This window comes from Equus quagga, chromosome 14 (assembly GCF_021613505.1).
Source record: "Equus quagga isolate Etosha38 chromosome 14, UCLA_HA_Equagga_1.0, whole genome shotgun sequence".
NCBI lineage: Eukaryota > Metazoa > Chordata > Mammalia > Perissodactyla > Equidae > Equus > Equus quagga.
Genome location: NC_060280.1, coordinates 91,218,367 through 91,245,940, shown reverse-complemented (window position 1 = coordinate 91,245,940; position 27,574 = coordinate 91,218,367). Strand labels below are relative to the sequence as shown.

Below are 27,574 nucleotides of genomic sequence, written 5' to 3'. Positions count from 1 at the left end.
ACCACGTTCTGGATGTCACACCTGTGAACCGATTCTTTTGGTGTTTGAGCTCCTGAGGGCAGGGGCTCAGGGAAGGCCTGGCAGAATGAGGCACCGGGGCTCATTGGAATGAATGAAGCAAGGAACGAGGTAGTGCATGAAGGAATAGAGGGAGATCAGCCAGGGCCAGGTCCTGAAGGGCCTTGAATGCCAAGCAAAAGGATTTGGACTTGACTGTCAGCGGCTTAGAGAGCTCTTAGCCGGGCCCTACTGCTCCTGGGGACACTTTAAGAATCATCGGAGCAGTTCTTTTTTTTCGTTTTTGAGGAAGATTAGCCTTGAGCTAACATCTGCCGCCAATCCTCCTCTTTTTGCTGAGGAAGACTGGCCCCGAGCTCACATCCATGCCCATCTTCCTCTACTTTATACGTGGGACGCCTACCACAGCATGGCTTGACAAGTGGTGTCATGTCCGCACCCGGGATCTGAACTGGCGAACCCTGGGCTGCCGAGAAGCTGAACGGGCGCACTTAACCACTGAGCCACTGGGCTGGCCCCAGGGGAGCAGTTTTGATTGTCCCAGGACGGCGACACGGCTGGCATTTTCAGGGGGCCCCAGGTCCCTGATTTTCACCCAAATAATTATCCTGCCCGTGGCTCTCCCCATCCCCTCTCCCGCAACAGATGCTCATGTAAGTGACAAACCTGTTTGTGATCGTTGTAACCTAGGATCAAATTCTATTTTACATCTAAACTGAAAATCTCTGTTTTCCTGGACCCGCGATACCCTCTGCATTTCCCAGAAATGTGACTAGCCCGCATCAAGGGAGATTTTAGTCTTGTTCCGATATTTCACGAAGGGTCGTTCAGCGTTTTGGAAGCCACGCTGCTGGTGGTGTTATCGCGGCCAACACCCGCTCAGCACCGACCTGCGCGGAGGGCTGCCAGCTCCTGGAGACACACCTGTCCAGGTGCGTGCGCACCTGGCGGCTCCGGTGGGCCTTCTAGAGCCGCGGGCCCCGAGCGTTTTCATCTTTGCGCGCGCATTTTATTCTAAGCGACCTTCTCCGCGTTACCGGGGATCCCATTCCTGATTTTTGAAACGAGGGGAGTCGATGTATTTCACGGTCTGTGAATTTCACTTCCGGGGTTAGGGGGCCTGCCGAGATGCTTGCGATGAGAAAGGGGTCGGGGCGGGCGGGCGATGCGCTAAGAACCCGGGAGGCAGCGGGAAGGGCGGGGGGCCGGGACCAAGTACTGGCAGCAGCAGCGCCGAGGGGGCGGGAGGGGGCCGGCGACCCAGGCGGAGCAGGAGGTCAGCCGGGAGGTCGGAGGCCGCCAGGATGGGGGGGGGGGGGGGGCCCGCAGGTGACAAGGACCCGGTGGGAGAAGCAGGGAGCCGTCGTCCGGACCTCGAGCAACCGAAGCGCATCCGAGCTCCCCGGAGATGCAAAGGGACCGAGCGCGCGGGTGACCTCGGGGTCGGAAGCCGGATGGGCAGCTCCGGGAATGAAGACGGCTTTGGACCGTCTGCGGCGGAGACGGGGACGACGGAAAGAGGCTTCGGGGAGGGGTGGGGTCGGCGAGCGTGTTTCCTGTTTTCAAGATGCGCAGAGCAGAGTGTGTTGGGGAGGAGAGAAATTCGGGAGGGAAGTGGCGTCGTTCGCGGGCCGGTGGGGCAGGAGTGGGGCCGGGGGTCTGCTCTCTGCCTCAGTTGGTCCGGGTGGGGATATGGGGGTGGGGGGCGGTAACAGGAAGTGGATTCTCTCTCTGAAGAGCTCGAGGGGTGGGGCCTGGGCTGGTCACTATGGTAACTAACAACAAGGAACCGCAACAATAGTGAACACCCCACTGGGTGTTATTCTGCGCCAGACTCTGGGCTAAGCTTTTTGGGCAAATTACTTCATTTCATCCTCTCCACGCACGCTGAGGTCGGCACTATGACTAGGTTCACTTTGCCGAAGAGAAAACGACGGCACAGAGAGGTTAGGTGTCCTTCTCAAGGTCACACAGCATGAAGGGAAGACCTAGGGGGAAGTCTCTCGACGCTGTCCCTCCCCAGCCTGGTCTGGGTGGGAGGTGGCCGGGGTTGGGCTTCCAGTCAGATGAGGATGGGGCGGAGACAAGACGGGTGCTGTCCAGGGTTTCCGCTTGGGGGTCAGCCCGCCTCCATGTCCCTGGGCCCCCTGAGGCTGAGCCGACCCTCAGGGCTACTTCCTTCCTTTCTCTGAGGTCAGAGGCCCACAGGCCGGCTGTGTCTAGCTGGCTCTCCTGGCCCCAGAACTCGGTCCCTCTTCCTGTCCCTCGCTGCCCGCCCTCCCAGCTGAGTGGCCCTCTGCCTCTCGCATCCCCTGCCATCTCTCCCTCTGTCTGCCTCCCCAGGCCCCCGGGACCCCAGCTCCGCTCCAAGCTCCATGCGATCGGAAAATCCACAGTCGTTTGTGATAGAGGGCAGGAGAGTGTGGCTCAAGTGGGTACAGCGTGTGGGAGGACAGTCAGGAACTGGAGCATGAGACGGATTGGGTGTGAGGCCTGGATTGACACTTGACTGACTATGTGACCCCAGGGAGGCCACTTCACTTCTCCAAGCCTCTGTTTCCCCATCTGTAAAATGGATTCCATAATAAACCTCCTCTGTGGGTTTGCTGAGAGGAGTAACTGAGCCAGTGTAGACCGCTGAGGCACTGCGGTGCCTCAGGAAGTGACAGCTGGTGGCCTCAAGAGCATTTAGTGTGAGTGATCCGAGTTTGACAGAGGATATGGGAGCTGGCCAATATAGACTTGTCCAATGAATGAATGAATGAATGAATGAATGAAGTACCATGGGGATGAGACTGCCCCCAGCCCTGTGTCATGGGTATCCCTCTCTCTGTGGCCCCCATGTCTCATGGGTCAAGTCGAAACTGTTTGTTCCTAAGTCTCTTCCTTGGGGGTGGGGGTGCAACAAAGAGGCTGTGGTCACAGTAGACCACAAGCTGAATATGACTCAACCTGCTGATGCTCTTGTGAAAGACAGTCAGGGGCTCGAGGTGGCTGGGGTGGGAGGTGAGAGGTAGCTTCCAGCTTCAGTTCATCAGAGAGGTGCCCCTGACCCAAGGCAGAGGGCCTGGGAGGTCGGGCTGCCCTGCTGCTGAAGGAGGGAGGGCCTGCTTGTGACCCAGGGGGTGGCTCCTGTGGGCTGGGGCCATGGAATCCTGGAGGGAACCCACTTCTTGAGCCCCTACTGTGCGTGGAGGGAGGTGGGGACCAGGTTTAAATGCTTGGGGAACTCGGTGACCCCCAAGTGGGCAAAGTGAGTTGCCCAAGGTAGACGGTGGGTCCACATCAGATGGTGCTAAGGAGAGGTGGGGTGGTCAGAGAGGGCTTCCTGTAGGAGGCAGGCCTTACAACATGAACTTCCCCGGCAGGGTTGGTGGTGGTGGCAGCAGGTGCCACGGGCCAGGAAGGCCTTGGGTGTGTGGGGGACACCAGGATTCTCATTTCTTTGGAACAGAAAGTCCAGGTCAAAATGAGGCAGCCGGGGGTGTGTGGGGGCCAGCACGTCCCCCCGGGGTGGCCTCTCTTCTTGGAGGAGGAGAAGTTGTAGGTCAAGGTGGCCATTAAAAGTGAGACCTCGGGGTGGGGTGTCACTGACTTGAAATCCTCTGCCACTTTGGCTTGTACGTACGGCAGCTCGCCGCCTCAGTTTCCTCATCTGGAAAATGGGAAGCTGTGCAGATTCAGCAAGGCACAGCCGGTCAAGCGGAAATGCCAGCTTCCCTCCTCACTGCCGGCAGCAGCAGCCTTAAGCTGGCCAGTCTCACCCGCACAGGGCGCGGGCCCAGGAGGAAGGGCCAGTTGGGGGAGTTTTTGCAATTTGCTCCAACGGCTCTGGCCTCCCTTCTCTTGGGTGCTGATGAGCAGAGCGCCAGACTGGAGAGAGCAACAAAACAGCCACTTCCTTCCTCGCCTGGGTCCTCGGAGCTGTGGTTGCCAGCCGGCCGGGAGGAGATGAGCAGCTGCCGAGGCTGTGGGTGCTGGAGCAGCCCGGGGGCCCCCGGCCCCGCCCTGGCCCCTGGGGTGCCCCGGAGCCTGAGTCCTGCCCTCCCCCAACTCAGCGGGGTTCCGGGGCCACACCTTGCATGACTACACCCTGAAGACAACACTCTCACTTCCAACCGCGCCCAGGGTCTCCCCTTCCCTTGGGGAGCGGGGGATCTCGTTTCCTTTTCGGCCATTATCCAACATAGGGGGACCCTTGTCCTTCTAGGGTTGTCGGATTGCTGGGGCTGCCATCCCTCCATTCACAGCTGGAGAGCTGGGACCCTGAGCTGCTCGGAACCTGGCCGGAGCCCGTGGCCTCGCCTCTCTCTGGCCCCCAAGGCAGGCCTGTCCCTGACCCCTCGGTCTCCCTCACTCTTCACTTCCAGTCAACTGGAGGTCTTATTGATTCTTCCTTCCAACTCTCTCATGGCCCCCAGCTTTGAGAGCCCCTGGACCACACAGCCAAATCATGGGTCTTCCTACTTCATGTCTGTTCTTTAAAAACAATCACCATTACATTCACGTTACCACCATCACCAACCAAGGACAACCAATTGCTGCCTTCACTTGCCTGCCCCGCCACCGAAGTCAAACAGAAACTGCTGATAACCCCAATTCCAGCACCGCCAGCCTACAGCAAACAGAAACAACGACCGATGCCGCCAGCGTTTTCCCGCCATCACCCGCCGCTGTCACCATCCATCACGCCCACCAGCAGCAACCCATCATAACCACTCACCATCAGCAACAACCATGATCCAATACTCGCCATCAACAACCACACATAACCGACTGCCGTAGAAGCAGCAATCAACAATACCCCTTTCAAAAACCAACAATGCATCGCCATCATTCCCCAGACCATCACCCCAAACCGGCAATGAATGACCACCAGCGAACGACCGCCACCAAGGCCACCCAACTCTGAATAACAGTGACCCCTGACTGCCATCATTCCATGGATCAACCCTCCAGCTGAAAACAATGACCCTCAACTACCACCCCACCCCCAAGAACCATTGGTACCACCACTTGCACCAACCAACGGCACCAACCCAACAACCATTATTCAACAGCATCTCCTCTTCTACAACCGAGAATGAGTGCTTTCTCCCCATGCCGTCGCTAATGCCCGCCATGAATGACCTTTCCCCCAGCAGTGGTTACTGTGTATTGAGTGCATCTTATATTCTCTATGAAGTACTTTATGAACATTGTTTCATTGAATCTTTCAATGCTCTTCCTGGCTCCCATCACCCCTCCAGGAGGATGTCAGCACCCCTAGACAGAGGTATTGGCCTTATGGATGGGTTCCACTCTTTTTCTCCTCTCTGGTCCTCTGGGGTGAGTTTCTCTCTTCCCAGACCCCTTTGGCCAAGCAAGCCGTTGACTAAGCATTTCATATGGCTTCCTTGGGGAGGGGGTGCTGCTTTTTTCTCAAGTAGCAAATCCTCTGCTGTGTTCTTTTGATCAAAGTCTGCCCATCTGAGCTCCAGTCTTCTTGGCTCCATCCTTCTTGGAAGACTTTCCATCTAAAGCCCAGAGCTCTTGCTGATGGTTTGGCTGTGAATTCCCCAGAGGGGTCCTTGGCCAGTGATGCCCAATAAGATGTCCTCTCAGACTGACACAGTCTCTTCCTCTTGGTCTACTTCTGTGCCTCTGCCTTGGTCACCCGCCTCCTGCAACTGCCGGCAGCCCTGCAGTTGTCATCACTGGCTCTGTGACTGCCCCCACCACACGCCCTCCTTGATAGAATGACCAAGAATGAAAGCTGAAGTGGCTTGCAGATGCGTGGGGCCGTGGGGATGACTGCTATAGCCATCTCAAGCTCTCTTTTAGTGTGTGTGGTGTGATGCTGCTGGATCTAGCCCCATAACAGTGACGGTCTCCCCAACTCGAGCACGACGATCATCATCAGACCTCAACCTCACCAGGCGGCAACGCCTCAGCGGCAGTGTCTCGCCCACCATCCTTGCACAGAAGCGTACCAGTGGTGGTGTGGACATGCTGGGTCTCATTATCGCCTGCTTCTGTGCTTGCTACAGTCAGACCACCTCTGTCACCCACACAGGCACGCTGTCACTACACCGCCACTGCACTCCACTGCCCGTTGGACACAACTTCCCCTCCCAGCTGTGGACTCAGAGTGGCTAAACCCTCTGGAGTTCCAACAGAGAGGTCCCCAAAACATCTTCCACATCTCAACAGACCCAAACATGACATATGTGGGAACGGAGGCACAGAGAGGGGAAGTGACTTGCCCAAGGCCGCACAGGGAGATGAGAGAGCAAGCTGGGCTGGAAACTGGGTTCTCTAAGCCTCAGGGGTATGGGCTATGTCCCTGTACCTGGGGACACTGCAGGATCCCTCAGGGCCATCTGCTGTCCTCCAGTTACTGCTCCACCTTTGGTCCCCCAATGCCATTCTGGCGTTCTGCCCACCATCAGATGGGAGTTGACTCCTGGTGAGGGATGCTGGGGGCACCTGAGCCACACTGAGGCACCCCAAAGGGTCCACCGTGCTCCTCCCCATGGCCCCACTTTCTGATGGTGGCCTCCAGGGCACCTCCACCTGCCTGGTGCCCCCCACCCTGGCACTTCAGGGCCCACCCTGAAGGACTTACCATGGTGGGGGTGGCGTCTGGGCCCCTGGGGGGGGCACCCGAATGGGTGGTGGCAGGGGTGTAGGCTCAGGGGGTCCTCGGGGGTGGCTTGGGCATGACCCTGCTCCTGCTCCTTCACCGGACTCCCAGGCTTACTTAGTTCCTGTTACAACAGCCCCCTTCTCACTTCCTTTGGCGGGAGGGGCCGCGGCTACAGGGGAGGGAAGCTGGGCCCCAGGGCGGGGAGACAGCTCGAGCAGCAGCGGCAGGGCTGGGGCAGCTGGCTGTTTGGGGCTCTGCGCCTGCAGGGAGAGGTCCAGGATTGGTGGCAGCCGCCGCCAGACCCCAGAAGCCCCTTTGGCCACTCTTCAGGGACACGGGCTGCAGCAACCAGCACGCAGGTCAGCTGGCTGCAGGACTGATCGCTCTGTTCAGGGTGACCCCAGGAAGCATTGGGCTGCTCCGGTGTTTTCAACACCACTTCAGATGTGTGTGTGCTCCGGGCATCCCTGGGCGTGCATTCCTCTTCCAGAGCGGCCTCTGCTGGTCCTTCCTCCACACATAGGGCCCCTGGGGTTGGCCCATGGTCTGATCTTTGGGGGAGCAGGTCACGTCCTGGTCTCCTCTTGATGTTTGAAGAAATGGCAGTTCCTACAGGTTGTCACCTCCCCGTGCCCCCCAGTGAGGAGGTGGCCGAGGAAGAAGCCTGCCCTCAGAGAGCTGGGCAGGGAGGCCAGAGGACTGGGATACCCCGCGCGCCAGCTGGCACATCATCCTGCCTAGAGGGCGTCAAGACGTGGCACCCCCTAGGTGACATCTTGGAGGGGGAGCCTACTTCTCCCTGAATTTGGGCACGCTTGCTCCCTCGGCTGGCCTGGTGCGTGCAAGCCTCAGCAATGCCTCCAGGCACTGAGTGAATAAGCAGGCGGGAGGACCCCTGGCCTTGTTGGGGGCATCCGGGAGGCTTCTGGGAGGAGGTGACGTTTGTGCTGAGACTGCAGGATGAGTTGCAGTTAACCAGGTGAAGCGGGGAGGGGAGGGTACACTGGCAGAGGAAACTGCTCTAGCCAAGACCCCAAGATGGGAAGATGGCGGGGACAGCGAGGAACTTCCAAGAAGCCAGTCCGGCCAGAGCGGCCGCAGTGATGGGGAGTGTGGTGGCCACGACAGCGGCTGCCAGACCCTGTGGCTTCAAGAGCCTCCGTGAGAAGCTGTATATTTATCCTAAAATCACTGGGCTCTAGTCTGTGTTGGTAAAACCCCCCTTCGGGCTGCTAGGGACGATCTGTGAGGGGCTGTGGCCACGTCCAGGCCGGGGCAGGGGCCGAAAGTGACCAGACGCACTGACACGTACACCCCTGCGCAGAAATCTACACAAGACAGGACTTTATTGATGGAGGGCTTCCTGGCGAGGGATGTGGGCCCCAGGGCAGGGCCTGTAGCACCATGATGAGGACGGCCTGGATGTTGGGGTGCCCCTGGGGCAGGCAGGGCAGAGGGTGGGGTGGATCTTCCCAGCTCTGCCTCACCTCTGTAGCTGGTCTGCTCAGGGGGAGGGTGGCAGGGAGCTGGTGCTAACCCCCTCCCCCATAACGGACATAGACCCCCCCAACGCCCCCCCCCCCAGCTCAGAGTGGAGGGATAGGGCAGTGCTAGGGCGGGGGGCAGGGCACCGACTGACCCCCTCCCCACCCCCACTCTTCACAGTACATATTCCGATCAAAGGTGGGGGGGCGTGTCGGGGGCTCCCTAGGGATGGGTGAAAAGGGCGCTAAGGCGAACGGTTGTGGACTCCTTAAACCCACCCTGGAGGGGGTCTCATTATGAACTGGGAGAGGGGCAGAGGAGGGGCCCTGGGGGTGGCCAGAGGCCCTGCAGGGGTTCCCAATAAATAACTTCCGGCTTCGTCTCACCCTCCCCTCCCAGCCCCCACCCCCTCGGGCTCCTTCAGGCCGGGGGACCCCCCCCTCCCCGCCCCCAGCCGGCGCCCAGCTGTGGCTCCGGGGGCCGCGCGCCCCCTAGCGGCCCTGGCAGGTTTTGCAGCACATCTGGCGGAAGTAGGCTCGGCTGCAGAACTGAAATTTGAGCACCAGGGGGCAGTAGGCGACCTTGTTCACATCCTTGCACTCTGGAGGGGGCGGGAGAAGGGGGTGGGGGGATCAGGTGTCAGCGTCCCTCCCCTGCAGAGGCGAGTCTCTGCCTGCACAGCACTTCCTAGCTTCTCTGTGCCTCGGTTTCCTCACCTGTCAAAGGGGGCTTATCGTAGTAACTATGTCATCAGGCTGTTTGAGGATTTTGAGAGAGAGGGAACTCAGGGTCTGGGGGCTCAGACACAGTATTAAATCCCAAGAAAAATATTCTTATTCAACGATCCTTTAGATTTGTTTGGGGCTGTAACCCTTGCTCATTTCCCTTTGTCATAGACTGAGGACCTTGAGCTCTGGTCCCTCCTTTTCAGGGTATTTGTGTATTTCGTGTTCATGGTAACTGACAATCTGTTCACGACCAGGACGTGGGCTCCCACCTAGTGGCCAGCGGTGTATGACCGGGCCTGGAGCTTCCTGTGGATTATCTTATTCCATCTCCCTAATGTGGCATCCCCTCAAGTGACCATGTTATTTACCACCCTTGACAGATGAGGAAAGGAAGGCACAGAAGTGGGAAGTGAAGGCAGTTTGGTTCCAATGCCTGGAGGAAGTAATCCCTTGCTCTCTATGAAAAAAAATTGACTTAGGTAGGAAAAAAGGGTATGTTTAAATCAGTGTTTCTCAAGGGGATGCGATTTTGCCTCCCAGGGGACATTTGGCCATGTCTGGAGACATTTTGCTTGTCACCACATGGGGGAGGCATGCTCTGGCATCCAGAGGGTGGAGGCCAAGGGATGCTGGTCGACATCCTCCGAGGCACAGGGCAGCTCCCACGACACAGAATCACGTGGCCCAAAATGTCAATTGTGCCTGAGGTTGAGAAACTCTGATTTAAAGAAAAAATATTAGGCGAATAATGCTATAGGTGGAGGTAAACAGGGCGAAGGTGATGGAGGTGGTTGGGAGAATGACTCAAGTTTGGGCACGCAGAAGGATCAGGTAACTAAAATGCTTTCGGTATACAGTGGCACTTAATAAATGTTTGCAGGGAGGGGATGGTGAAACATGGCTTGGAGGAGACAGAGAAGGGCATTTTGGTAGTTGGAGAAGGTCTGGGGTCAATGGTCAGGACTCCCACGCTCTCCTGTGGCTTCCTCCAGACAGGGCCCTCCTGGTGCTCCGTGCCCTCCCACCCCACGTACCTTCGGGACCGTCCCCAGGGGGCGCGCTGTCGCACTTGGCCTCACATTGCTGCGTGGTGGGTGGCCGCAGCGCCTCGGCGCACTCGCGCGACGGCTGGCCGGTGTGGCTGGAGCAGCGCACGACGCGCTGCTGCTGCCCGACGCCGCAGGGCGCGGAGCACTGTGGGGAGCGGCCGCTGAGTAGCCGCAGGGCCGCCCCTCCCCCAACCCCCGCCCTCGCCCCCCAGGGCGCGCCCACCTACCTCGCCCCAATCGCCCGCCACCCAGCGAGCCGGCGGGCAGCGGCGCAAGTTGCAGCGCATGGTGGCCGGAGGCTTGGCTGCGGGCGAGCAGTGCGCGGGGGGCAGCGTGGCGCGGTGGTCTGCGCTCTTGCAAAGGACCACGCGGTGGCGGAGGCCCGGCCCGCAGCTGGGGGTGCACTGTGGTTGGAGGAGGCGGTTCACGCTCAGGGGGCGCCCCTGTCCCCGCACGCACAGGGAGTGTGGAGGATGCTGGTCCAGTGGGAAGTGAAGAGGGGCGAGCTGACCTCGGGCCAGCGGAGCGTGGTCCACTAAGGCTAGCGGGAGGGGCTCGTGACGGCGGAGAGGCGCCTCAGCGGGCACCCGACACGGGCACCCCAGCCCCTGTCGGGAGGCGCAGAGGGAGTGGGTTGGGCACGTGAGGGAAAGGGCCGCTGACCTCCGACCAGTCGAGGGCGGCCCACTCGGGCGGGCAGGCGGGGCCGTGGCAGGCCTCCAGGACCGGCGGGCGCGGCTGCGGGCACGCGCTGTCGTCCAGCGCCTTCTCCTCGGCGGCCGACACGCGGCGCTGGCACACGACCGAGCGGCTGCGCACGCCCGCATCACAGCTGCGGCTGCAGCGCGTCCAGTTCCCTACAGCCCAGCTGTGGGATGGGGGCGGGGGTCTGAGAGCACGCACGCTGACCCTGGGGCACTCGCGTATCCTCCACCTCCCCAACATCCAGGATCATTAGGGAAACCGGCGCGGGGACGATGGGTGCTCCTGTGGGGAGCACCCTGAACCCCCAACTCGGGACATCATTACTCTGTATCCACGCCAGGGCGAGGTGACCACCTGGACTTGACTAGGGAGCATCATTGTTCTGACTCTGACTCCAGGAGAGCCCTGGCCCCACCTCGGGGAGCACTGTCACCCCAATTCTGGGAGCACTCACTCCTCTGATCTCAGCCACCTGGCCACTTCTGCCCTTGTCCCCCGGACCCTGCACCCCGGCGGGTACTCACTCGGGAGGGCAGGGCTCTGTGTTACAGGCTCGCTGTCTCTTGGGCAGCTTGCTGTGGGCGCTGCAGTGGTGGGGGGCCACGGCCGAGCTGTCCAGCTGATTGCGACACTCCACGGCCTGCACCTGGCTGCCTGGGGGCGGGCAAGAGGCCCGCTCAGCCCTGCCCAGCCCAGAAGGTCAGCCGGGTGACCAGTGCCTGCCCCCCTCCGGTTCCCCCGGGCCTCACCGCCCGCACACTGGGCTGAGCACTTGGTCCAGGGCGCATAGTGCCAGGAGTAGGGGGGCAGCGCGTCGCGGGCGATGGGCGCGTTGAAGCGGTAGCGGAGGGCAGGCAGCTCTGTCCGGGCCAGTACCTGGGGGGGGATCATCAAAGGGAAGTCAAGCTCGAATCCCCAAAAGGATGCCAACCTTCTCCCGCCCCTTGCTCCCAGCCCTGCCGTTACCATGACGATGAGAGATGCATTAATGGGTCCCAGGGCTTCTAAGCTCTGCGTGTTATTTGGCCCCTGTCGCAGCTGAAAGGTGGTCCCAGCCAGGGGCAGGCGGTGGGGTTGGGGGGTCCCGGGCAGCCCCTCCAGCAGCAAGGACTCCTGGTCCCCCTTCAGGGCTGGGGGACAGGACAGAGGTCAGAACTCCAGCCACACTGACACCCCTGCTGAACCCTCGTCCCCATCCCCCCACCTCCGGCTCACCCAGGTGACTGACGGAGAGGTTCAGGTCCTGGATGAAAATGTGGACGGAGCCTTTGGGGATCCAGACGACTTCCTCGTACCCTGGACAGCGGAGCTCAGATGGTGCCCACTCGGCCCGTCCCCCACACTCCCCTGCCTCCCCTATCCCTGGTCCCTGACGACAGCGGCTAACCATTACGGCCCTAAGTGCTTACAAGGACATCCCACTGCATCCCCAGCTATGGCCCTGTGATGCAGATGTGTCGTCATGCCCATTTTACAGATGACAAAACTGAGGCTCAGAGAGGCCAAGCAACTCAACCAGCTAGGAAGTGGCTGGGCTGGGATTCGAACCCGAACTTTCCTGTCTGTCTAACCACGAAAATGGGCTGACCGGCCCCCAACCCCCAACAAGCAGCAGGGCTGGGCCTGGGCAGAGGGAAGGGAGGACCATGGAGGCCCTGACCCACACAGGGTGACATGGTGGCTTCAGCAGTCAGAGTTAGGCGGCAGTGGGCTCCACTGCTTAGTCCCTGTCCACCTGTGCCCCCCATGAGCCCTGGTTTATCTGCTTGCCCCCTGAACCCCACACTTGGGCCTCACTGTGTGTTGGTCCCATGAGCCCACCTTCCCATCCCCCACTCCCTGGGGGTCTCGCTCCCTCAGCCCAAGGCTGGGAAGGGCTCAGATGTCCCCTCTCCTGGTAAGCCTTTTCCACTAGCACAGATAATTCCTCAGCCCCCTTGGCTCACAGGCCTTGGAGACTGTCCCTCCCACCCCCCAGACCCGCTTGAGACCCCCAGGGTGGGGGAGGGGAGAGATTTAGGTGCTTAGGTTTAGGCACCAGAGCCCAAGCCAGTCCCTGACCCTGATCTGGGGCATGGCTGGGGCATGGCTGCGGTCCCCCCTGGAACTTTTTCTGGGGATCCCGGACATCCCACTGTGTCCCTGAGTCTGAGGAGATGCTGATCCTGGCTACTGGGCTGGGGTCAGCCCCGCCCCCAAATACCAAGTGGGGTGTGAGCGAGGGAAGCGGGGTCCCTCACCGGCCCCAGGCAGGGCTGCGCTGAAGACCCCCTCGATGGTTTCGCACGCACTGCCGTCGCCCCCGCACACCCGGCACTTGTCCTCGCGCACGTCGGAGCCCAGGACCCGGTCGCAGCCCACGTGCTGGGGAGAGCAGTGGGGGTGGGGGTGTGAGTGAGGCCCTCGCCCCGTCCCCCACGCCCTTCCCTCTCTCTGGGGGTCCCCTCTACCTTGCACTCGCCGCTGACGCAAATGTCCACCGTGTCCGGGCGGCAGGGCGTTCCATCCACCACCGCCGCTGCCCTCTCAGTGTAGAAGTTGAAGCCTTCGGCCAGGCACGTGAGGGAGCAGGCCTTCACGCCCCCTGGGGGGCCCGGCCCCATCAGAGCGAGGGCCAGGCTGCCCTGGGACTCCCTGTTCGAGGCCCAGAAGGACCGACCCCCAGACCCAAGAAGGATGGGCAGGTTGGGCAGAGGGAGTGGGAGTTCCCAGCGTCGGGTCAAGGCACCGTTGAGCCGTATCCGGGCACTCCGGCTCCTTGGGTGAGGGGAGGGCTCAGGGTCGACCCCACCATGCTGTATCCACCTGCTGCACTCCACTGTCCCCCAGCCTCCTGAGTCCCCCACTCACCTCCTCGGTACGTCTTCCACGTGTAGAATTTTCCACGGAACGGGACGCTGTCAAATTCGGAGCATTGCATTTCCCTGAAGTCCTGGGAGCCTGGGGGACAGTCCTGGGGGTACCGGAGGGGAGATGGGGGGAGATCAGGGTTGGAAGGAAGGAGTTGGGGCAGAGGCCCAAGGTGAAGAACAAATTATCAGAATAGGGGTGGGTTGGAGGAGTGAGGCTGGAGGCAGGAGGCCAGGGAGGAGGCTGTGAACGTCCAGATGAGACTGGACGGTGGCCAGACCTACATCCAGGCAGAGGGCCGGAGGACAGGTGCATGTGAGACGGGACTAGGGCATGCTGGGGATGGTGCCTGGGTTTCTGGTCTCAGACCGTGGGGCCCTTTTTGAGAGAGAGGGCCTAGAAAGGAGCGAGGTCCACTGTGCGAGGGGCATGTGGACCCTGGGAGGCAGGAGCCCCCCCCAGATGGGGGCTCAGGAGTCCTCCCCCTTCTCTGAGCACCCCCCACTGCAGTAGCCTCTCGTGCTTATAAGACCCGTTTACACCCAGGACTCCGCCGTGGGGAACCCCAACATTTCAAAAAGGAGCAGCAAAGAAGCTGAGAAGAGGAACAGAAGGCGCAGCCTGAGAGAGGCTGGTGATGCAGGCGAGGCGGGAGTTTTGGACAGGAGGCGGTGGTCACAGGCGGAGGACAAAAACGTGGCCACTGGGTCTGGTGGCAGGGAGCGGGGCTCCTTGGGGAAATTGGGCTGTGAAGGGAGGGGGCGGGGTGCCCTATAGCTGGAGGGGGTTGTGGGGGTCAAGCAATTATTTCCAGGTGGGAGACATCTGCAGAAAGGGAGGGAGCCAGGTCCCGGGGTGGGGGGGGGGCGAGAGGGAGGAGGCGGGACCCGGGGCCCAGCGGCAGGTGGGGGTGGGGAGGCGTAGGGAGGGCAGGGAGGGGAGGCGGTGGCCGCTGCAGATTCCTGAGATCCGGCGCAGGCTCGGTGGTGGTGCGCCTCTCTTCCGAGGACAGGAGGGGCCGAGGGTACCGGCTCGGGGTCCTGGGGGAACTCACATCAGTGTTGCAGGAGCGGTGCCGCCGCCTTTCGCCCAGGCAGTACTTGCCCCCGATGGTTGGCCTGGAGGGGGTGGGAGCACAGGAGAGAGATGGGGCAGGAGGAACAGGGGGCCGGGGCCGCTCCACTCTCCTTGCAGGGAGTCCTGAGGGCTGACCTGGGACTGTCACAGTGACGGCTGGAAGAGGACACGCCACCGCCGCACGTCCGGCTGCAGTCGCCCCACGGGGTCCACGGGCCCCAGGCCCCATCCACGCCCTCGGGCCGCGACCCGAAGGGGACGCACACCCGCTTATAACACCACTGCGGGGAGGATGGGGAGGGGTGAGTCAGGCTCCGCGGACTCGAAGCGCCCCTTCCTGGCCCCCTCTACCTCCCCCAGCTGGAGGTTTCAGCCCCCTTGGGATGAGGCGGAAGGAGGTGGGGTCTGAGGCCTGGGATGCAGTCAAGTAACATAGAGGCGTGGCCAGGGAGCGAGATGCCTCCTAAGAAGGGGCGTGGCTTAAGCATAGGGTCACGAACAAGGGTGAAGCCAGCGCGAGGACAAGCGTGCGGGGCGTGGCTTGAGACGGGGAGGGGGTGTGGCCTCAGCCCAGCGAGACACAGGGGGCGGGGCCTGCGGGCAGGAGGCGTGGCCAGAACCGCCCGGAGAGCGCGAGGCAGCACGGGTGGGCGTGGCTCAAGGGCAGGGGGCGGGGCCCAGCTGCGGGCCTGGCCGGCGCTCACCCCCTTGTCGATGGTGTGTGTCTGGCACAGCGTGCCCTCGGCGGCCGGGATGCTGTTGGTGATGCACCGGTTGCTCTTGCTCAGACACCACAGCTCGCTGCAGACCTCCTGCGGGCCGAGGCGCCCGCTCAGGCTCGCCCTCCTCCCTCCTCCCTCGGGCAGCCCTCCCGGCTCCGGAGAACCCAGGCGACCTGCTCACTGCCGGCTTGGCAGTGGGGCCCCAGCACGCCTTTTCTGGGTCTCAAATGACTCTTCTTGGTTCCCCTTGCTGGGCATGCCCTGGGACCTCTCCTCTGCTTCTAGGCTGCCCACCTACGTGTGCCATAACCTCTCTTAGGCATTATCCCTATTTTATCGAGAGAAAGCAAAGGCTCAGAGGGATAAGGTCACTAGCTAGAGGTCACACAGCTACTATGGGGCAGCCAGGATTCTAACCCAGACCTTTGATCACACAGTCTGTGATCTAATCCTTCTGCGGTTCTGCCCCTCGGGCCTCCTGAGTTTCTAGAAGGAAACTTGAGACCTGCTGAGGCCTGAAGACGAAGGATTCTGGAGTTCTTTTTAGGATGGGCAAAGCAGCCCGCGTTGGAGCAGCGGTTCTGAAAAGTCGGGCCTGGAAGATGGCTCAGGTTAAAGCCTTCATGTTTAATTTTTTCCAGCTGGTGATTTCCTTGTTCCCCCCCCACCTAAGCTGGGGAAACTCCCAAAGCTTTTAGTTGATGGAAGGTTGGGAGGGGACAAGGCCAGGCTGGGTCCGTGTGGGACGTTTCTTTACTTCCCCCAGTGAAATGTCAGCCCACTTTCTTCCTGTCTGAAGACAGCTTGGGCTGGCCCAGGCCCTGGGAACAAGTCCTGTCCATGGCAGGAAGCTGGGCCAGTCCTAGGGAGTCAACCTGACCCTTTAAGTTCAGGTTAATATCCCTGAACAAGCCCCATGGGGTTCACGTGTGGCCAAATCTGGCCCTGGAGCCCCAGGGTGTTCCCTCTGAGAAATGGAGATCCTTCTGTCCCCTTTTCATAAAATCGCGTGTCATCTCCTCTTTGAACCTAATCCTTCCAAGTTTTGAAGATTTGGGATTGGACCCATCAACGGCCATAGGAAGGGACTTCTCCTGAGTCAGCCTTTGAGAAACACCTGCATACACATGAGAAACTGGGAGGGTTGTTCTCACATCAGCTCCCTCAGATGTCTTCCAGAGTCCCTGCCCTCTGCCCCTTCAGAGGACACTTCTCAGCTAAAAGCTCAGCCAGATTTTCTGGCTTCCCTTGGCTTGTGTCCTCCTGGCCATTTATAAAAATATCACCGGCCGGATCCCACTTCTGACACCTCTTCAAAGAGCTGCCTCTTCCAGCCCTGCTTTTCCTCCCCTCCCCGAGGAGGCACTGTGATGCATGTGAATGAGTTCTGGCCACTCTGGGAGCCTTGAGCTCTTCCACTGACTTGCAACACATTTCCTCTCTCTGGATCTCAGTGTCCTCATCTACAAGATGGGCCTTGCCTCCATACAAAGCGAGAGGCATGACGGAGTAGATATTTAAGGGCATGCATAAATGCCCTGTTCTTGAGGAAAAAGGACCACAGCTATCTCTGGACCAGGAACTAGGGCCAGCTCCTTACACATATTGACCGATTGACATGTAGTCAATAATCCCCCCCTTTGCCAGGAGGGCCGGGAAGATGTTCCTTGGAGAAATAAAAGGAAGAATCAATTCAACATACATCCAGCACTGGTCCATGCTTGACATTCTGACCCTTCCCCCACCCCTTTATTCCATAAAATGTGGAGTCCGAGAAAGATCTGGATTCTAATCCCAGCTCTGCCATGTTCTCAAATCGTGACTTTGGGCAAGGTACGCTCCTCATGCCTCAGTCCTTTCATCTGTAACGTGGGGAGAATAGGCTTGTCGGGTGTTTAAATGAGATGATACATGTCACGTACTTAGCACGTAGTGAGTGTTCAGTAAATGTCGGCCATCGTCATCATTGTTAGGATACCTGGGGCACACCGGTTGTTCAAGGGTAGCTTCAGAATTCTTTAGAAATTTGTTAGAGGGCACTGTGGTTACCAGCCAAGTTAGGGTAAGGGGGGTAAGAGTGGGATGTCAATTAAATATAAGCCGATCCAGGGTTTGTCTCCTTGTCTTGCAATGGAATGAGGTGAGGGCATTTTAACAGCTGCCTGCTCTCTGTTTTGAGTTAACTTGGCATTAGCTCGCACATGATCGTCCCAACTCTGACCTTTTGAGTCTTGAGGGCGTGGAGGATCGGACCAGGTCTGGGCTACTAGAGCTGAGGCTGTGAGGAGGTGGGGAGTGTGTTTAGGGCACTGGGGGAGGCAGGCAGTGGAGGTGCAGACCCCAGCTGAGCCAGTGGCCGCTGGTGGCTCTGAAGCAGGGAGCCAGCAGGCTTCCAGCTCTGGACGGAGGACCCCAGTTCACTTCTCTATGCATGGATGGGGCTTTGCGAGCCGAGTTTAAATCTCTGGAAGGAGTGGGGAGGGGTCAGGAGGCTCACAGCTCGTCCAGCTAAGGATTGGGGCCAGGAGAGCTCGTGAACCAGTCTGTGGGGGATGCAAGGAGTGAAGACAGGGCACCCCTGGAAGGCTCTGTCCCGTTTTTCTGCCAAGTGGGGAAAATGGTTCATTCTCAGGGAAACTATTTCCACCAAGTCTGGATGTCTGGCCCAGGAAGGGGTCTTGGGACAGCAAAAGGTGGCCTCGCAGGCTGTGCCCAGCCCAGCCCCAAGTCGGAGCGGTGACCCGGGAGACCCCGTTCTTGTTCCCAATCACTGTCTGGTTGCTTGTGACATTGACCCCATGCACTTCTGTTCCGCCAGCCCCCACGGGGGCTCAACCCCCTTCCTGGCTCTCCCACTGCCACTGCCCCGGGGGGGGATGGGGTGCCCATGTGGAGTTTCCCACTCCCTGTGACCAGCCCCCGGTGGTCGCGGCCCCCTCCCCTCCCAGGAAGGAAAGCAGGAAGTCTCTCTCTACCCCGTATTTACACTGACGCGATTTGACTCCATGCTGGAAGCGGCACTGCTCGTCGGCGTCGTAGGCCTGGCCGGGCGCCACCGTTGGGTACACGAAGTCCTGTCTGGGGGGCCGGTTGTTCAGGCAGAGCCCCAGGCCTGAGCTGTGGTGAGAAGAAAGCAGCTGTCAGGCTGGGGGGCTGCAGGCCAAGAGCTCAGGGGTCCCAGCTGGGTGGGAGCTCCGGGGGAGCAGCCCTGTAGGTGATGGGGCCCTTCTCAGAGGCAGTTCCGATTTCCAGAGGCCCCCACCCCCAAAATGAGTGGACAGGTCAGGCGGGGACATCCTCACTCCAGAAAGCTGGTGATGTAGTCGCGGCTGCAGGATGACCACACGAACGGGTTGGTCTTCATGGTGATGTGGGCGGCCATGAGCTTCGCCGGGTCCTGGCCACGGGCCCCGCAGCTGTTCCCCACGCCGTCGTGGTTCATGCCAAACCTGGGGAAGACGGTGTCGGCTCTGCCGGGTGCCAGGGGACCTGCTCAGCCCCTCCCGTCCTCCCCGTCCTGTGCCCCTGGCCTCACGTGTGTCCGATCTCATGGGCGATGGTGAATGCGGTGGCCAGGCCAATGTCCTCGTTGATGCTGCAACTTCTCTCCCGCTCGCACATCCCGCCCACGGGGGCCAAGCCTGGGAAACGGGCACGTGGGGTGGGGCTGGGGGCTCAGGGCTGTGCCGGCTGTCCCTGTCCACCCTGCCAGGTCTCCCCCACCACCAGGGCCAGGGTCACCCAGCCCACTGCCTTCACAGGTGCCTGAAACCTCCAGGGTGCGGGTACCTAGTGTGCCACAAGGTTTGTTCTTGTAGATGCAGATGTCATAGCTGTGGAAGGAGAGGGGGACAGTGAGGGGGCTGGGCTGCCTCCCTCAGCCCTGCGGATGCCACCGTGCCCATCTCTGGGGGCTGAGCTCTGCCTGGGAGGCGCTGTCTGCCTCTCACCTGAGCCTCATGCTCTGCTCCCAGCTGGCCTGGGTGCATGAGTGACGGACTGACTGAATGAAGGTAAGAGTGAGTGAATGAGTGCGTCCGTGCCCAAAGGGCCAACACTTGCCTCCCCATATTCTCCAGTTCCCAGTAGCCCCTCCCTATCCCTGCAACCCAAGGGGGCGACTGAATAGTTCTAGCATCTTGCATCTCCCAGCAGAAGTGATCCCCTGCTTGGACCCGGATGGTCCCCTGGACCCCATGTTCCCCCGCCCACCCCTCACCGCGTGATGAGCACCGCTGTATCATGGTTGGCCACGCCGTTCTCTGGAATGGCGTTGCCATGGCCGCTGCGGTTCACGATGGATTTCTGCCACTTACAGAAGCTGTCCAGGGACTTCCCGGCATGGTGGGTGATCTCCAAGGTGGGCTGAGGACGGGGAGAGTGAGGTGCATGGGTGCCGGCCCCCCATGGGGAGGGCAGGCAGCACGGGTGTGCAGGGGGAGGAGCGGGGCCCCCGCACCTGGTCCTCTGTGAGCAGGATGAGGCGTGTCACTAGGATATTAACGATGTTGCCCAGACTTGAGTCCTGGAAAAGTTTGGCAACCTGACCTCCAAGAAACAAGAGAGACCGAGTCTTAAGAGGGGCCCAGGACAGAAAACGAAAACCAAAATAATGACAATAGCTTGTTTTCATCACCGCCTACTGTGTGCCAGGACTCACACTAAGCCTACTGTGTACATCTTTGCATGAGTAGGTACTATTATCACTCCCCTTTTACAGATGGGCAAACTGGTGCACAGAGATGCACAGAGAGCTGAGGACACGGAGCTTGGAGGTGCCATAAGTGGGATTCAAGTCCCGTAAGCCTGGCTGCAAAGCTCTGGTTGCTTACCAGTACATTTCTTTCTGAACCACGCCCGTTCGGCTTGTCTACTTGTCCTCCATCCCTCTCTGCTCATCATCCCACCCCCGCTGCCTCTGCCCAGAGGTGGCCTGAGGGATGTGTGCATCTGGCCTCACTCCATGGCTGTCTGAAGGTACCAATTTGGCCACCACAGGAAGGTCAAACCGTGGGGGCAGGAAGCTCTGGAGACAGTGGTCTGAGGGGAGGAGGAAGTGGCCCAAGGGTGAGTGGGCACAGATGATGGAGGCCACTCCGTACAATGATCTTGGAGTCCTGGACCATCACTGACCTATGCGGAAATCTCTAGAAACCCAGGCAGGTTGTAGGACTCTTTCAAAGCCCAGCGGAGGGAGGCAGGGCCGGGCCAGAACATGGTGGTATCAGAGCCGATGTTATGTCAACATACTGGGCCATCTGTCTGTCTGCTAGACTTTTTCTCTTCCCTTTTTGCTTCAGTGAAACAAGGGCGCCCCTCATCAAGCCAGGTGCTCTATCTGGCTTCCCTCCCACCGAGTCTTGCCCTCTGCAGTAGCTACTATTATAACCCCATCTTACAGAGGTGGAAACCGAGGCTCGGAGAGGTCCAGAGTCTTGATCAGGACCTAGCGTGGCCATTGAGTATACGTGAGTGTGGGTCAGTGTGGTCAGCCTGCATGAATTTATAGGCAGGTGCTTGAGCGAGAACTCTGCATGAATCCCGATGTGTGCCCATGTGCGTACTGCTAACCTCAACAAGTACCTGCAAGCCGCGGGTTTATTTTTCAACAGCAAACAATTACGTGGCACCTACCCTGAGCCATGCACTGTCTAAGTGCTTTATCAATTCACTATGTCCACCTTTGCCCTATTATACCCATTTTACAGATGGGTCGACCAAGGCAGAGAGGTGGAGTAACCTGCCCAAGGGCGCACAGCTAAAAAGGGGCAGATGCTCCTAGCCACTGTGCCAGGCTACTTCTCATTCCTCATCACGGACAGCCCTCCTTTCTCACCCTGTCCCGGCTCCCTTCTGTTTCTCTGGCCTCAGGTCAGGGACTGGGGGTGGGATGGTGACATCTGCTTTCCTGACATCTGGAGGCTGGCTCTGGGTTCTCAGGGCTCCCTGCCCAGGGAGGGGGAGGCACTTACAATGTTCATGATGGCCAGCACGTACTGCTCCACGTCTCGGCGCCCATGGTAGGCTACCATCATCTTGTCAGCCACCACCAGGGTCTCCACGTAGCGCTCTCGGCTGACTGAGCGCTTCAGGCCTGGCTGGCCGCGCTCTGTCTCATTGCCCAGGGGCCTGGCGGGCGGCGGCTTCAGGGTGCGCAGCCACCACGGCCGCCCCTTCCACGGTTTCTCGTCTGGGTGGACAATTTCTGGTCATCCCGCTGCTTGCATTTATTGGCCAATTCCTGTCTGAGGGTCTATCTGGCTGTCAAACGCTCGTTCTTTTGCTCCTGGGTATCCTGGTTCTATGGATGTTCCATTACCCAGACGTCTGGTTCTACAATGACATGGCTGCTCCATCGCCAAACCGGTTGGTTGAACAGTTGCCTAGCGTCCCACGACCATCAGCAAAACTGCACAACCTCCTGACACGTATGGGTGTGGCAGCCTGCCTCACTGCTGGAACCGTGTGTTGTGCAACTTCTTGGCCTCCGACTGTGCCACTTTCTAACCAATGCACTACCCACTTGTGTGTCTTACCACCTTGACCATCCCACTGACCACCCAACTGGGACGCCATCCACTTTTCTGCCTGTACAACTGACTGCGGTTGTATGTCTGCCATTGCGTCCTACTCTCAGACTCCCGGATTATGTCACTCGGTGTTCCGCATTGCCACCGCCCAGCGATCCGATTTTCCAGCTGTGACCGTGCTGGTAAATATTTTGCTGTTGTCTAGCTTTCTGACTCTCCCACCTCCTAAATGTACGATCACACAGCTGTCTTCCTGCAACAGGTTCTGAATGGTGGGCGAGATCTTCTTCTGTCTGGTGTTCTCACTGTGCAACTGCGTGAGTGTCTGCTACAACCACCCTGCTGTGTAACTGTCCAATCAGACGGTAATCCTGGAGAGGGATGGTTTTACACCTGAGCATCTGTCTGGCTGTCCAGCTGCCTGTCTCGCTCACTGTTGGACCATCGGACTATGGCAATGATGGATGGGCCCTTCCACCACCTTACTGCCCTGCTGTCTGACTGTGTGCCATTCCTCTCCGCACGTAGCTGCCTGCTGACCTGGCTGGAGAGACACTGCTGCCTACCTCTGCCTTGAGGCAAAGCCGTGTAGCCCCTGTGTCCATCCCCAGACAGACAGATATACCTCTCACTCCACAGGCTGTGTCCAGGTGGGGGTGACGCAGGGAGGAACGTTTGTACACCACATGGGGGCCACTCTCCTCTGGGCCCCGGGCCCCCTTGTGCCCACTTTGCAGGGGCTCGATCAAGTATTCTTCCTCATCTGCCACAATCAGGCCATGCTGAGGGATAGAGAGCAAGACTGAGGGTTCAGATCAGGTCCTGGTTCTTAGGATCCCTGATACCCTACCTCTCTTTATGATTTCATTCTTCCTATCTTACTGGGTTTCTGCTGTTATTTCTTTTCTAATCTCTTGAGACGGATGTCCACCTCATTCATTTTCAGCCTTACGTAAGGCTACACATTTTCCTCTAAGTACTGCTTTGGCTGCATCCTAGAAAATATTAAATAGCTCAAAATACTTCAAAAATTTCCACTATGATTCCCTCTCTGACTTATATTTACAAGTGTTTTTTTTTTTTTGTTAAACTCCTAAACTTGTGGGCGCTTCTCCCCTGCTTCCCAGAACCCTCTGCTCACCAGGCCCCCACAGGTGCTGATGGCCACATGGGAGCTGCTGGCCTGGCCCTGCAGGTGGCCAGCGTAGAGGCAGTGGGCCCGGGCGGCCCTCTGCCAGGCCAGGCCCTCTCGAGTCCAGTACTCCACGGAGACATGCCCTGCCAGAAGGCGGGGGCTGCGGGTCAGGTTCAGCAGGAAGTGGGTGCTGGGTGCAGCCACCTTGTAGAAGAGGCGGGACTCTGCCATGGGCCCAGTACCCCGACGCTGCCTCCGGGGGGCCGGGGGCGAGAAGGCCAGCAGTGCCCCATTGTGGTCCACTCGGGTGGGGAAGGTGATCTCATAGCTCTCCAGACTGGACAGGAACTCATCTGTGGGCGAGGGTCAGAGGCCTGGGGTGGGCCCTGGGAATGACCCACCTGTGTCCTCGCTGGTCTCACTGGCCTCTGGGTCCAGGTCACTGGCTGCAAGCCTCCAGCCTCACTGACCCCAGGACCGCCCCCAGCCCCCATCACCACCATCCCAGCCCCACTGACCCCTCCTCAGCACCTTGCTCCCTCCCCATTACCGCCCCTGGCCCACTGCTACCTTGAGACCGGAAGGCGTGCGTGACCTCGAACATGAGGCCCAGCCCCAGGGTGAGGGCCCAGCGGAGGATCTGGCAGGCGGAAGCCATAGAGGCCACGTGTCCACATGTCTCTCCCCGGCCCTGGCTGCCGGCAGCCCCCACAGCGCCGCCTTCCCGTTCACAGCCTGGGCAGCATCACCGGGCTCCTGGGAGCGGGGAGCTGGGTCAGGGGGCACCTGGTCCTGCTGCCCAGCATAGCCAACACCAAGGTCCCTCGCCAGGCTGACGGGGGGACCTGAAGCCCCTCACCCGCACCCCTGAGGATGCCCAAGGCATTTCTCGCGGTTTGAGGATTCTGAACTCATTTCCTTAAGTCAGTAGCCCCCCTGCCCGCCCCCATCCTCCCTCCACTCTTAGGACAGGCAGGAACCTTGATTCTGTGAGCGCCCACTATAAGCCAGCTGCTGGATTGAGCCTTTTCACACCATTTCATTTCATTTCAGTCTTCCCGGGGGGACAGATGACAGACAAGTAAACGAACAGTCGAATGAGTGAGAGCAGTTCAGACTGTGACAGCTTCTTGAGAAGACGTGAAGGGGAGGCCCGGAAGCAGAGGTGCGAGGGACAAGAAGAAACCAGTCATGGCAAGAGACAGGGGGAGGTGCACCAGGCAGGGGAACAGCAGGAGCAAAGGCCCAGAGGCTGGGAGGAGCTTGTTGTGGGCCCAGGACCACAGAGGCCAGCACGGCCAGGGCAGGAGGGCAGCAAGAGGAGACTGGAATGGGACGTACTTGAGGCTGTGGTGGCCAGTGTGAATTTTCAAGCCAGATAAAACCCGCAGCCAGTGCTCGGTCCCCCTCCCCCTGGACCCTCCTGGGCCCTGTCTTGGGCTCCTCTGCCCTGGGCAGCATAATCACCCTGCCAGTGGCTGGAAACCCACACATCGTGGTCTCTGTCTCTGTGACCTCTCCTCCACCCTACATTTCCAGCCCGGCCCCCACACCCACTACCTCTCCTTTCAGATTCTTCCTCCTTGAAGCTCCAGGGTCACTGGGGAGGCCTCAGTTTCTCCGGCATCTGCCCTAGGCCAGCCCGCGCCACAGACACCACTTTGGGCCACCACCCTGTGCCAAAGCCTCCTCCCCACTCCCGTCTCCGCCCTCCTCCTCCTCCTCCTCCTCCTCTTCTGTGCAATTTCCCGCTTAATCACACACTGTCTTATTTTTTTTGCAGCCTGGCCAAGTCTGAGAGTCGATCCCCAAACAGGGCAATTCAGCTCCTAAGGGACCGAGCCAGGTTTTCTCTAAGAAGCAGACTTAGAAGCTGACATTCCCCACTTTGGCTTGGACCCCTCCAGCGATGGGGAGCTCACTCCCAGACAGTCTGGGGCCCAGTTGTTCCCTTCAGCTGGGCTGATATCTATCCCTTGGGTTCTTTTTTTTTTTACCTTTTGCGGGCTTTGGTCGGTGGCGTGGTGTCGGACCCCTGTGGGGATCTTTCCCGTGGCCGCTCACTGTGTGTGAGCCTCGCTGGGCCTCAGTCGCTTCTTCTTCGGAGCCTGGACAGGGAGGAAGAAAGCAGTGAGGAGGTCAGGGGTCACTGAGGAAACCCTGCCCTTCTCCCCGCCCCTGGCGAACCCCTCTTGGATTATGTTGTCCCTCTGTTCCTAGCCCCGCCTCAAAGTTCCCTCTGCCTATTCCATCCTCAGCTAGCTCTGGATTAATCCCCTCCTGGTCAGGCCCCCCTGAGCCCCCTCCTGCCTTCAGCCCCCCTCCCCCAACCCCATGCCAAGGTGGCAGCATTCTCATTGCAAATGAGGCTGGACTCCCCTCCCCCAATCCTGTCTCTCTCCTCCTTCTCCGACAGCCAGGCCTGGTGCAGAATCTTCACCTCGCCGTGGCTCTGGGGCTCTGGTCCTGGCGGCAGTGTCTTCTCCTTCACCACCCCCCCCCCCCACAATGTCCTCACCACTGTCCTCTGAGGCCACGCCCCTCCTCCCAACAACCTCACAGCCCCTCTTGCGCTTCTGGCCCAGGTGGGGTGTGGGGGACAGTGTGGAAGGACCCAGCACAGGGGGGTGGGGGCAGGAGGAGGGGAGTCACCTGTACCTGGGGTGGGGAGAGGGGTCTGGAGGGGGAGGGCACACAGGGGTCTGTCAGGGCAGGGCGGGGGGGGGGGGGGGGGGGGGGTGTGTGGGGGTGGAGCACCAAGGACAGAGGCCCAGCCCAGGGGGCAGCTAGGAGGTGTGACCTGCCCAGGGCACTGGGGGTACCACGGCCATGTCTGGTGAGTCCAGGCGGGAGATGAGGCTTGTGAGTGGATAGGGGGCTCCAGGGCCTGAGACTGGCTGGGGGCACCCGATGCCAGCAGGGGATCTATCCTGCGACTGTGTGGGTGTAACCGAGTGTGAGCGGCTATATGTATGTATGTGACTTTGTGGGTGGTGTGTGCGCTCGTGGGGCTGTGTGTGTGTGTGTGTGTGTGTGTACCCAAGCCTGGCCATTCCCCTCAGCCCCTCCTCCCAGAAGGCAGGAGGAGGCGGCCAGCGTGGGGGAGGGTGGCAACACTGGTGGAGGAAATGCCGCCGGGAAACAGCCCGGAAACAGAGGCTCCATCCCATCCCGGGGATCCTGGAGGGACCCGCAGCTCCACACCCAGACGTCCCGGCCTGGCCGGGGGTACAGGCCGCTGGGCCTCCCTGCAGAGGCCACAGCAGAGGCTGCCCAGGCAGAGGCCTCCTCCGGGCGCAGCACATCTGGCTGGCCGGCGGCAGGCAGACCCTGCCCGGATCGCGGAGCAGACAAAGGCCGCGCGGCCCGCAGGAGGAGGGGCCGGCGGCCAGCGGGTCCCCTCAACCAGCCGCTAATTAAAGGCCCTGAGCCCCAAGGGCTGGAGACATCCTGAGCCAGACGGCTGTGGCCTCGGTGCCACCAACTCAGGGGAAGTGGGCGGCGCCACTCTCACACCCAGACACACAAACACACACAGCGACGCGCACACACTGGGGGCGACCACACCTGTGCAGCTGGGGACCAACAATCGGACGCGGCAGACCCACAAAGCAGCCCCCTGCACTGCATGCACCGACACACTCACACACGCAGAGGCAAACACACGAGATACACAGCTACACACTTCCCAGACCTGTGTGCACACACACACACTCTTCCACACTCATTCCCACACATACATAGGCAACCCAGAGACAAACCCAGACACACAAACACACATCCGGGCCTACACGCACAGACACGTACACACTCATTTACTCACTCACACCAGACCAGGGGCAAACCCACAAAGTTACACAAAACCTTGACACACAACTCCGACACACTTACACAAAGGCATTTACACACTCCTTCCACTCAGACACTCCCAGAGACACATACACAGATGTCTGGAGATAGGCACACACTCACTCAGACATTTACACACAGTCGAGGTACACACACATCGGCTCTCACACACACACAGACACACAACACCCCATCTGATCACACAAGCTCAAACAGCCAGACACTCACACATGCAGACACAGAAGCAGTTACACGTACGTGGATGTCCACACGCACCCCGACGCACACACAGGCACACAGCAAACCAACCCAAACAGGCGCTCGTATGAACTCAGGGTCGCACACGCTTCTTGGGGACATCGCACAGCGCCACAGCCCCCACGGCCGGCCGGCCCAGCGTCCCACGGCCCCCAGCCACGCCCGGCCGCCGCACAGACCCAGGGTCCCCCGGAGCAGCGCAGCCCGCGTCCCGCCCGCGCCTCTACCTGCGGCCGCGCGCCCGCCGGGCCTCGTCCGCTCTGGGGCCGTCTGCGCCCCGCGCGCAGGAAGGGAGGGAGCGAGCGCGGCGGCGTGGCCGGGGGAGGGGGCGCGGGGAAGGCACTTCCTGAGCCGCCTGCCAGGGTTATAAAAAACCCCCAAACCGCGCGCCGCCAGAACCCCGCCCGCCGCCGCCGCCGCCCGGCCTGGGCCGCGGGCTGGAGCCGGGCCAGGGACCCGGGCTCTCGGGCGGCCCCGCCCGGCCTGCGCCCCGCGCGGGGGCTGGGGCGTCACGGGGCGTGAGGATGGGGGAGGAGGGGG

General features: G+C 60.2%; 2 protein-coding genes across 6 annotated transcripts in view; both read right to left on the bottom strand.

Annotated features, from left to right (window-relative positions):
* The window catches only part of MYO1F (myosin IF), a 32,913-nt gene extending 25,535 nt beyond the window's left edge, over positions 1-7,378 (bottom strand). The window contains exons 1-3 of the mRNA XM_046638308.1: positions 7,355-7,378; positions 6,820-6,906; positions 6,664-6,767 (exon numbers count right to left, since the gene is read on the bottom strand). Coding sequence (XP_046494264.1) covers positions 6,664-6,767; positions 6,820-6,906; positions 7,355-7,378 — 215 coding nt within the window. The remainder of the gene's footprint in view (positions 1-6,663; positions 6,768-6,819; positions 6,907-7,354) is intronic.
* Positions 7,379-7,975: 597 nt separating this feature from the next.
* Positions 7,976-27,441, bottom strand: ADAMTS10 (ADAM metallopeptidase with thrombospondin type 1 motif 10). Of its 5 annotated transcripts, none has more exons than XM_046685506.1 (26): positions 27,262-27,441; positions 24,925-25,035; positions 23,498-23,683; positions 22,934-23,280; positions 22,418-22,574; positions 21,235-21,452; positions 19,722-19,805; positions 19,482-19,627; positions 19,052-19,095; positions 18,798-18,903; positions 18,565-18,711; positions 18,238-18,379; positions 15,245-15,352; positions 14,676-14,821; positions 14,518-14,581; positions 13,464-13,566; positions 13,064-13,197; positions 12,854-12,977; positions 11,829-11,909; positions 11,580-11,743; positions 11,363-11,489; positions 11,138-11,267; positions 10,572-10,776; positions 10,136-10,312; positions 9,894-10,053; positions 7,976-8,732 (listed from the first exon to the last, which is right to left on the bottom strand). In XM_046685506.1, the coding sequence occupies exons 3-26, from the start codon at positions 23,583-23,585 to the stop codon at positions 8,623-8,625; spliced, it is 3,312 nt and encodes a 1,103-aa protein (XP_046541462.1). In that variant the 5' UTR covers positions 23,586-23,683; positions 24,925-25,035; positions 27,262-27,441; the 3' UTR covers positions 7,976-8,622. The 5 variants fall into 5 exon arrangements, with proteins under 5 accessions (XP_046541462.1, XP_046541463.1, XP_046541464.1 ...); XM_046685507.1 differs by having other exon boundaries at positions 11,372-11,489; XM_046685508.1 differs by lacking the exon at positions 7,976-8,732 and adding an exon at positions 8,746-8,847.
* Positions 27,442-27,574: the final 133 nt, after the last annotated feature.

What these genes read in the sequence shown, in the direction of transcription:
- ADAMTS10 (XM_046685506.1), bottom strand. Translation starts at nt 23,585, where the DNA reads ATGGCTTCCGCCTGCCAGATCCTCCGCTGGGCCCTCACCCTGGGGCTG. An exon ending in TCAGCACCTGTGGGGGCCTG is followed by an intron (nt 22,575 to 22,933) that starts GTGAGCAGAGGG and finishes TCTATCCCTCAG; the next exon opens with CATGGCCTGATTGTGGCAGA. An exon ending in TCCTGCTCACAGAGGACCAG is followed by an intron (nt 19,628 to 19,721) that starts GTGCGGGGGCCC and finishes CCCCGTCCTCAG; the next exon opens with CCCACCTTGGAGATCACCCA.